Genomic DNA, 11339 nt, shown 5'->3' with positions numbered 1-11339 from the left:
GTGTGTGTGTGTATATATATATATATATATATATATATATATATATATATATATATATATATATATATATATATATATATATATATACACACACACATACATATATACATACATACATATATACGTACATATGTACATACATACACATATACGTACATAGTAACAAGTTGAAATGCAACAAAGCCTGATGTGGACAAAGGTGGAAGAAATTACCTTTATTGACGTATTTATAGTTTCGGATGTTCAGTATGAGAAACATGAGCAAGATTACACTTCTTGGATTGTTCTCATTTGTCTCAACTGCTGTTTAATAGGAAGCGCCAATAACCATTTCAGAACTATCTCACAGCATAACCATTGTTTTTATTTAAATTACGGTGATATTCCCTCTTGAATTTTAATTTACACTTCCTTGGAGCATTTGAATAGTTGGAAATGTTACCGTAAAATTAAGTATACTAGCACAATACAGTTTTCAGCACTTTGTGTGGTGTTCCTCAACTGTAACAGGCATAAACTGATGCTATTTGAATGTCTTTTTTTAAAGAATCTTCCAGATGTGTTTCATATATTTCTTTTTTTCATAGCAGACGTGGGCACATCGTAGCGGGGAAAAGCACAGATGGTTCCAATATGCTATGTTTTATTGAGATTTACTGGCAAGCAGGTGTGGAAATTAGATGCAATTGAAGTGTGTACCATTGCACGTTGTAATTATGAAAAAGGTTCTTGATTTGTACCTGGAATGGCGTTGAATGTGTGTTACAGACCCTAACAAATCAAAAGCAAACACCAGTACCGGTACTTGACTCTTGACTAACACTTGCAAGTAAAAAAAAAAAAAAACTCTTGGTTGTCTATGACATTTAATTTATGTTAAAAAAAAACAATGTATTAAATAATCAAATTGAATTAATGAAGCAGTGTGGTTTAAAGTAGCCTGCAAAGTAGTCTGTGTGCAGTCCTCTAATCAAACAAACTTGTACGCGCTAAAACACGTACATGTTTGGCTAATGTGACCTAATGTTAACCTTTTGATCTCTTATGTCTCAAAGGACATGTCTCAAATGTCCTTTGAGACATTTGTGATTCAGGGCTATATAAATAAACATTGATTGATGATTGATTGATTCGAGTAAATTTGAAAGATGGCACCTGATGGCCATAAGACGTTACCACACTTTTTGTCCATATAGATAAAAATAGTGTTCATGTATGAGATCTAGGGCTGCCTATTAGGGCCTAAGTAATAATCTTAATTATTACTTAATTATTAAGATTATTGTTATCAATATTTAAATCATGATTACTGCTGTTAGGCATAGCAGTGTTGGGGTATATATATACATACACATACATATATACATATGAATATACATATATAAATACATATGTATACATATATACATACATACATACATTATATATATACACATATACCATCATGTCATTTGTAATGTCTAATTAAAAGACATTATCCATAGATTTAAAGACAAATATTAGTATTTCTTATTCTTTAATTATATCAACTTGTCAGATTTTTTTCATTACATGATGCCTTTATCTCTATTTTTACATTTTGATAGAGGAAGGGTTTTTTTTTCAAGTTATGTACATTCATATGTACATGTAGATGTTGTATTGGGACAGACCCATTTAGAGTTTAACCAGAAATATGTCATATAAGAATTAAATGTACACAATAAAACATTAACAAAATGATGTGTCATACAAATGGTTTTTGAAGTAATACCTTTGTGACATGAAAAAAAACACAAGTAATGTAAAAAAAACAAAACATGGTGTTTATTTTTTGCTATCAAAATAAAACGACACAGTTTGGCTAATGAAAATGAATTCAAATAAACAAGCTTTGTTCTTCCCCAACGCCTGCCTAGTGTTTCAGTACAACAGTTTGGCCAACAAAAATAAAGAGGAGTGATACCTTTCACATCTAATACACAATCTTCGCAGCCTGTGTTTAATTTGATAAGATGACAAAACATTTTAGCTAGCACTGACGTCATTTGGACACTTAATACAGTTTGCAGTTAAATAAAGGACAGGTTTTTTGATTGATTGATTGATACTTTTATTAGTAGATTGCACAGTACAGTACATATTCCGTACAATTGACCACTAAATGGTAACACCCGAATAAGTTTTTCAACTTGTTTAAGTCGGGGTCCACGTTAATCAATTCATGGTACAAATATATACTATCAACATAATACAGTCATCACACAAGTTAATCATCATAGTATGTACATTGAATTATTAACATTATTTACAATCCGGGGGGTGGGATGAGGAGCTTTGGTTGATATCAGAACTTCAGTCATCAACAATTGCATCAACAGAGAAATGTGGACATTGAAACAGTGTAGGTCTTACAGTAGCATATGTACAGCCAGCAGAGAACATAGTGAGTTCAGATAGCATATAGGTGAACAAATTAAAGACTTTATGAACAACGACGTTCAGGACACATCGCCTACTGCATGCTTCCTCACGTCATTAATTCTCAGTCACAGCAGCTGATGGACGCTGTATTGATAAAATGAAGGCAACCTCAAATAGTTGTTCTCCTTCGCTGTGTACTTTTAGTGTGGGGTCAAGTGCATCCGTCTGCAATATTGTCCACACCTGTCTCCATCTAAACACAGCAGTGCAGTCTTAAACACACATCAGGAAGCGAGGAAAAAATGGCGCTATACCAAGCGCTTAGCTGTGTTTACTCCGAAGGGAAATCTCCGCAGCAAAGTCCGTGTAGCTTGTCCACCATGATTATCAAGCCAAACCACGCTGTTGCGCATGCATCTGACTTAGTGAAAATGCATTAATAAATGACGTTTTTTCGGTAATAAAAAAATTAGATGGTGCTGGAATTTTATCGCAAATTATCATTTTGTTTTTGTATATATATATATATATATATATATATATGTATGTATGTATGTATGTATGTGTATATATATATATATATATATATATATATGTATATATATATATATATATATGTATATAATGTACTTATTTTTATTAATGAATTGACTATTGAGTTTCTTCTATGTTTTTAATTATGATAATCAATAAAACCTATCAATAACAAAAAAGAGTATGTCAACTGTGTATGGATATTTACACAGCAAAACTCTTCAATTCAAAGAGATGTCGAATGAGGAAGTGCAGTGTAAACGTAGCCTTTAGCTATGGCAAGCTCAAAGGTGTAAGCAAACATGGCGCCCTGTAGTCGCCTGAGTGTCTTTTGACCCCTGATTTAGGAGATGGTCTAAAACTGAGTTGGCCGTACTCTCTTTATTCCAAGTGCAAAAATAATGACCAAAGTGATGAAGGTGTATTTTAATTTATACTTAAATGTTATTGACAGTTTATTTATAATTAATTAGGTCGAATTTATCAACTTTTTAAAGGGGAACTGCACTTTTTTGTAATTTTGCCTATCGTTCACAATCATTATGAGAGACATGACAACAGATAGATTATTTGTTGTGTTTTGCATTCTAAATAATAAATCCATCCATCCATCCAGTGCTCAATTCGATCAAAAGTCCGCTTACAATGAAGCCCATGGGAACCGCTCAGTTCCGCCAATAAAGCCCCTAAAACACATCTTAACACATCGATCCAATTTTTACCGCTTGTCCCTTTTGGGGTCGCGGGGGGTGCTGGAGCCTTTTATATACATAATGTAAGTAAGTATATATGTAATGTAATGTAGTAAAGTACACATTTATAATAACATTTAATACTTATGTATTTTGATTATTTTAAGCATTCGCAGTGCATTAATTTAAAAAATGCCGCCCCCCCCTTTTTTTTTTTCATCAGTAATATTACTATTACTACTATCATTTATCGGATTTGATGGGCGGAATAGTGGAGCTCCCATTTGCTCCGCTGTAAGCAGACTTTTACTTACAGTTGTACAATATTTACAATGTATTAAAAAAATTGTCCATTGTCATGTATTTCATAATGATTGTAAACGATGGGCCAAATAAAAAAGAAGTGCAGTTCCCCTCTAAGCACCTTTTAAATTTCCCCCTTTTTTTAACAGTATATTTGGTTTTGTATTTATTTTTGTAATCAGTTTGACCTACGCCTTGTTCAGCATGTTGTTGTGTCTGTTGGTTTTATGTTAAATCAATAATAATCTCAGCTATTAACACATGATTTCATATCATTTGACAAGGTATAAATACGTTCAACTGTGAGTAGGTTAAATATAATTATTAAATACCATAAAAATCAAGGGTAAGATTATTTGTTTAGTATTGATATTAGAGTTGGCCCCGAGGAGAAAAAGGTTAATAACCTCTGCTATATAAGACCGTATGACTGTGCTGTTTTATTTTCTTTTTGTTGGTCAAAGATTAAAGCTAGAAAAATAGTGGTGTTATTCATGGCCTAATTATGATGTCACATTATTTTTAACCTTGGCTGTTTTTGTACCCTTGACGACTGCTTAATTTTTAGGGTTGGGGATCGTCCTGTCTTGCTTGCAGGCTTGGCCATCATATTCTGCGGCTTCTTTGTACTGCTTCCATGGGGGAATTATTACCCGAAAATCCAGTGGGCAGGTATTGATTTTTTTCCAATACTGTAAGGAAAAAGTTAAACTTCCTATTTTTTTATTATATTTTTGCAATGGTTTCACAAAATTATATAATATCTTGTCCCTTAACATTGCACCTTTTTTTTATAATAATTACAGTGAATGTCATATAAAAAATAACAAAAAAAATACAATAATAGGTACAGGAAAGAGAAAAACCCTTCCATCTCTATTGCTTGTATTATTACGACACGTGAATTCTTCTCCGAAGTGAAAACCAGTGGTGGTCAACAAAGCTAAAATGGCTGTTGTACACCATGCAGCGCGCAAACTATCTGAGTACAAAAGAGGCCTAAATATTCCTGCAAAAAGCAGATACAAGCCAAAAATCAAACTATGCAATGGAATTGATCCCCATACTTTATCAAAAAAAGATGTGTCGAGTGATATTAAGGATTACGTTGGCCGTGTTCCCAGACATATCAAACTATTGTGCTGCTGACATTATTCCACATGACATAAACTTGGAAAAGCATTGAGGTCTACAACTTCTTTGTGTGGCTGGGTCAAGGACATTGCTATCAAGACTCTCCCAGATAAATATGCATTATTTTTGCTCAGGTAAGGTTGCATTTCAAATTTTAACTTCTCATATACTGGTGTTTGTTGCTGTTGCACGCGCCGTTTACGAGTAGAGTGTTTTTCCTCGTCCTAGTCAAAATATAACTACAGATGTTAACATTGTGTATGTACTAAAAGCTTCATTATTGATTGCTCTCTTTGGTAAAAGCTTAACCCTATTAGGTTTTGCAGAGATTTACTTTCTTTCATTTAGACTTGCCGAGTTGGTGCTTTGTGAAACACTCTCAGCAAACGTCTTTAAGAAACGCAAATAATATCAAGATAATTCTTAAATGGGAAATAATACATATTAAAAGTTTATCAAACATTTAACTAAGTGATCACTGCAAACTCCTGCATTCTTCGACTTGGAATGGAGTGTGTGCTGCTTTTCTTGTCATTATGTAAAATCTTGCACTCTTCCTCCCTTTTAAATTACTTCTCAAGGAACTCTGATAAAACGTTTATCCTTTTCGCGATTTGCACGATTCGTATAGCCGAAAAATCCACAAACACAGGGAATTTTTTTCTTCAAGAAAGGCTAAATTGTGCCTAGTATCCATTGAAAACAGATCTACCTTGACCAGCACGTGTGAGCCGGACGTGACGTCAGTAAAATCCCAGCAATGCTCTTATGGATAGCTATAAAGAAAATCATACTCATTCATCATCGATGAGCTTCAAGCACACCTGTGAAGTGAAAAAATATTTCATGTGACTACCTCTTGAACCTCATTGAGAGAATGCCAAGAATGTATAAAGCAGTAATCAGAGCAAAGGGTAGCTATTTTGAAGAAACTAGAATATAAAACATGTTTACAGTTATTTCAATTTTTTTTGTTTAGTATATAACTCCACATGTGTTCATTCATAGTTTTGATACCTTCTGTGACTATCTACAATGTATAAAATAAAGAAAACACATTAAATGAGAAGGTGTGTCCAAGCTTTTAGCCTGTACCGTGTATATACTGTGTATATACATAGCATAGTGTGTGTGTATGTATATATATATATATATATATATATATATACATATATATATATATATATATGTAATATACATACACACACACATGCATTATTGACCTACATTTTATTTATCTACTATCATGTTTATCAATAATTATATGACAGAAATATTTTGGATATAACTTATTAGATATCTTATTTCTCTAATACTAAACTTTCAATGCTTACATTATGTTTTCATCTCCCCCAGACCTGAAAAACAACTCGTTGATCAGTCAAACGTCGTCCAACGGTACTTTGGAGCCGACTGGTTGTCCGTACGAGCAAACGTGGTGCCAGTACACGCCCGTCATCTACCTGGCTCAGTACATCTCCTCGGACTTCCTTATCGGAGTGGGCTACCCGGCTTGCAATGTAATGTCCTACACGCTCTATTCCAAAATCCTTGGACCCAAACCACAGGTAAAAAACACACTGACTTATAATCATTGTGTTTTTTTGATCGTTCTTCTAAAGAAGACATCTTAAACTCTGTTTAAATCAAGGCTGCACAAATAACTTCAGAATACGTTTTAACCATGTTACTAAATTTGTTAACTAATTTTACCGATGGCTTTTGTGACCTTAAGCTGTTGATTTTTTGGGGGAAATTTTGCCTATTGTTCAGAATTATTATGAGCGACAAGAAGACACGTCTTTTTTTTAATTTTATTTTAAAGATGATTAATTATGCTTGCAATAGGGTCCTAATGAGATTCAGCCTTCGAAGCCGTCTTAAAGCAACTTCAAAACCCTCCGTCAACGTTTTGTATACACACTGCAAGTATATATATAATGTAGTAACACATTCATAACAATACGTAATATGTGCAGTACTTACCATATTTTGGTCATTTTTCAGCAATACCAGAACTTTTTTCATTAGCGTATTTATTTCCATTTCCATAGCAGTGCACTTCCGACTTCCGGGAACAAATGGGTGTTCCTTTTTAAGGTAACCAACGTGTGTGTTCTAATCATGGCAGACTTGGTAACTGACAAAGAAGACAACTATTTTTAGACTAATGAAGATTCACATCCTTATTTTTTGGTAGCTGAATATACGGAGGACGAACTGCTGCTTATAGTAGCGAACACAAAGGGAGGGTGAAACGTTGGAGCAGACGAAAGCCAAGAGAGAGAGGTCGGCATGACTGGACAGTGTAAATGTGGAACTTGGAACCAAGCTGTGCCGACATAAATGGCGTGCTTGACCAAAATCAATTGGAAGCATCCCCGGCCAGCTGGACCAAACTCACAACTGTCCATCAAGTGAGATTAGATAGTACTTTAGTCAGTCAGTATAACATGATCATGATCATGCTTGTTATTACAACTACAGTACATATGCTGTCGAGCTAGTTGTGTACAAACAAATCATGAAATGCGGGCTTATACTTGACAGATACTGTAATATGATTATCATGTTTTTCAGTCAGTACGGTGTCTTATTCCATTGTGTTGCGTATTACAAACTCATAAACCATTCAGCTGCTGACGCATAAGCTATAACATACTTCTTAGCGTAACTGGCTTACAGCTAATAGTGTAGCATGCCAACGCAAGGCGATGTGTTACTACGTGAGAAAAAGTCTGCAGTGTTTGCTCTTAAAATAACTATGTAGCGACAGAAGTGTTGGCGAGTTTTGATGCATTTTTAAAGTGATTTAGAGGTTGGATAGCTAAAAGATAACTCCCATTAGCTGCACTGCTACCAGCCACAGAGAATGAGCAGATTATTACAAGCTAAAATGCGAAAAAAAACAAAACTTTTTTTGTCTCTCATAAGGATTGTGAAGTATAGGCAAAATTCCAAAAAAAGTGATGTTCCTTTTTAGAACAATTTAAAATGTAAAATTATATATTTTGACATTGTTGTATTCCCCAGAACATGGTCAGAGACACTTCTGCTTTCTTATAGGCATTTTCTCTTTGTGTTGCCTAATGTGTTTGTTGTGCTGTCATTGTTTATAGTATTTTTGTTAGTGTTATTTGCAGTAGGATTAGCCCTCCATGGTGCGTGGGCGGCATTTACAAATGATGATGTTAAATAGAGGTCCACAAAATATGGGCCTGCGAGCAACAAATAGCCATGGGTTGCGACTTTAAAAACCCCTGCTCGAAATAAATGATATTATTTTTGTAATATTTATAATTAAGGATGCACCAAAATGAATAAAATATTTTGTCTGAAACCAAAAGCTGAAGATGAAGGAACCGAAACACCAAAATGAGTTATGTCAATTTTTATTACCATTCCATTTACTTCTATTACTGTACACTAACCTCACCAAAATCAAGGCATTGCAATTTCATAAAATAATACTTATTCTTCAAAGAATAAAACAATTATAAAATGATCAAAACAGCTTGCATAAAGTTTATGAAGTTTACTTTCGACCGTGTTTGGAAAAAACAATGGCGGTGACGACTTTAAGATATATATTTACACAGCATACAATTAGGGCTGCAAGATTTTGACATGAAGCCTAATTGCAATATTTCTCTTTAAAATTGGGATTCGATTTGCGATTTTTATATTTTATACTTATAAATGGATAAAACTGCAAAAATAATAAGTGAAGGGAGACATGTTATTTTTAAACTGTCAATCAACATATTTTTGTCTCAAGGTGCAACACATTTGAACAATATATAATCATTTGGCTTTCTGCAGACTGACTCTGAGCTTTTGTCTACATCATGCTCTGAAATTTAAGAAATAATCAATGAAAACTGTACAGTGATTATAACGTAATGTAATCATAATATATAATAATAATAATGCAAGTAACCATTTAAAAGGATAAAAACACTTATTTCTCATTACCGTAGAATTGTTTACCATTGTACTGTATTTGGTAGGTAAATACCTTTGTAATCCTTAACAAATAATAATAATTAAATGGACGCAAAAATTTTACTTCAATAAGTATTTAACATCTTAAAGTGCATTTTTCCCTAGTTGGAAAAACTAGGTCGGACGTTGTCTGTTGCCAACATGTGATCATGGCATTATCGCTTGTTCTTTGTGTTGATGGGCTCATATTGCCCATCCGATTTGAAACTAAAATATTCCCAGTGTGACACCTGGCTTTGATATCATAATTTTTTCCACCTTATATTTTTATTTTGCTGAACTTTTCACTGGCTTGTCGTAAGATTTTGCGTCTGTGCTTGCTGTGTGTTTTTTCGCATGGCATGGTTTGACGCGTATTCAACATTTGTATGTCAGAAAAGACAAAATTCATCATTATGTTCCTGCAGCTATGAATAGAGTAACATATACTTGTTTTGTCTGTCACTGTAATCATCACTGGCATAAATAGACAGTGAAAACAGTTTTCTGTAGTGAAAAAAATTATCATTTTGGACAAAATAGGTGCGGCACACCTGATGATCCTTCACAACACACAAAGATACTATGGCACAGTGGTTTGAAATGACTCACCTGGACATTTTCACATGTCACTCATATTTCTCACCCATTCAAGTTGATTTAGTTCTAATTAGACGGGAAGAAGGTCATATCAGAGTCTGACTTTCCTTCCTTTATTTTGAACGCTGATGTTTTTCTTATGGGTTCTTGTCTTTCAGGGCGTGTACATGGGCTGGCTGACTGCATCTGGCAGCGGAGCGCGGACTTTGGGCCCCGTGTTTGTCTCGCACGTCTACACCCTCCTAGGACCACGCTGGGCATTTGCCCTCATCTGCATCATGGTCGCAGCCGCCATCGTCCTCCTCAGCGCCGTCTACCACAGACTTATCGCCTTCTCTGTACGCTATGGGAGGGCGATAGATTGAGGACGCCGTTTTTTTTCTCTTGAAGAAAGGCCAAAGATGATTTTACAACGGGACCAATGAGTTACTGCAATTTTGTTACTTCAACTGCATTTAACTGAACACAATTTTAACTTCACTGGCACACTGACTGGTTTAAATAAATGTGACCTAGCGCTAATGTGAATATACATATTTAACTTTGTGTGTTTTAATGAAGAAATTAAATTTCATATTTTTATGATTGCTTAGCTAATTTGTTATCTTTTGTGTGTGGAACAAATGATCTATTATAAATTCTTGAAAAAAAATATGTACAGAAATTAAGCAGTAATGGTTAAATACTATATGTTATGGAGAGCAAAGCTAATATGTTGTTTTTATTGTTTTATTTTTAAAATATATTTGGCTTTGAATGATCTATTAAGTCTTGTGAAATAAATATATTAAAAAAATAATCAATATATCCTAAAGTATCGGTCACATTCGCAGGCCGAAAACTTTAGCATAGTTATTTTTTTAATCAAATGTAATTTATGGATTGCAATGAACCACCTTAAAATGTATTATACTATTCCCCCAAAACATATTTGTAAAATATACATTAAAACATTTAGACTTGGACTTCCTTTTTATTGTCATTCAAATTAGAACTTTACAGCACAGATAAGAACGAAATTTCGTTGCATTAGCTGATGGCAGTGCGGGATAAAAAAACAATAAGGTGCATATATAAAGAAATAGATTACAGATAAATATATTGCACTTTTTCATATTCATCCACATATATGGATGTATGTTATTTTGTCTTTTTATTCCAGCGAGGTAATCCATTTTGGGGGGAATTGAGGGGATAATTATGAAGCGTTCAAGAGTCTTACGGCCTGAAGGAAGAAGCTGTTTAAGAGCGTGGAGGTTCTGCTTCGGAGCCTGCGGAACCTCTTTCTAGACTAGTCTAGCAGTGAAAGCAGTCCTTGGTGTGGGTGGTCTATATAGGTCTAATGATCAATGTTTTCTTCTTATAAAAATAATTTCCACAAAGCCGAATATCATGCGAAAAACAATTCCAGGTGGTGTGCGTCATGCAATAAACTACAGTACTTCCTGTCGGGCACCGGAAGTCCTGTTTCTCCCCGGAAGTCCAAAAGTGCTATCTCCAAATAAGCACGAGTATGTTCGCTGAGTTTTTGATGAGTTTACAGCGCTATTGACACCACTACTTGTAACATTCCGTTGTATTTTTCAAACAGATGAGCATTTTAAGGAATTGAAACCAAAACTTACTTGGTGTGGGAATGGGTAAGAAATCATATATTATATTCTAAATGTGTGGCAAACACTAATGAGC

At 34.2% G+C, this 11339-nt stretch overlaps 2 protein-coding genes across 3 annotated transcripts in view; both read left to right on the top strand.

Annotated features, from left to right (window-relative positions):
* Window positions 1-10242, top strand: part of mfsd8 (major facilitator superfamily domain containing 8) — a 21781-nt gene extending 11539 nt beyond the window's left edge. Inside the window, exons 10-12 of one of the 2 annotated variants that reach the window (XM_061912584.1) lie at window positions 4501-4604; window positions 6423-6634; window positions 9809-10242. In XM_061912584.1, the coding sequence (XP_061768568.1) occupies window positions 4501-4604; window positions 6423-6634; window positions 9809-10015 (523 nt within the window). In that variant the 3' untranslated portion in view covers window positions 10016-10242. The remainder of the gene's footprint in view (window positions 1-4500; window positions 4605-6422; window positions 6635-9808) is intronic. The other variant, XM_061912585.1, reaches the window with a different exon arrangement.
* LOC133560856 (uncharacterized) overlaps window positions 10072-11339 on the top strand; it is a 25542-nt gene continuing 24274 nt past the window's right edge. The window contains exons 1-3 of the mRNA XM_061913852.1: window positions 10072-10075; window positions 11090-11161; window positions 11242-11290. Of these exons, the coding sequence (XP_061769836.1) occupies window positions 10072-10075; window positions 11090-11161; window positions 11242-11290 (125 nt within the window). The remainder of the gene's footprint in view (window positions 10076-11089; window positions 11162-11241; window positions 11291-11339) is intronic.

The sequence above is a fragment of the Nerophis ophidion genome, linkage group LG10 (assembly GCF_033978795.1).
Source record: "Nerophis ophidion isolate RoL-2023_Sa linkage group LG10, RoL_Noph_v1.0, whole genome shotgun sequence".
NCBI lineage: Eukaryota > Metazoa > Chordata > Actinopteri > Syngnathiformes > Syngnathidae > Nerophis > Nerophis ophidion.
Note: the sequence above shows the minus strand (reverse complement) of the source record. Positions and strands in the feature narration are given on the sequence as shown.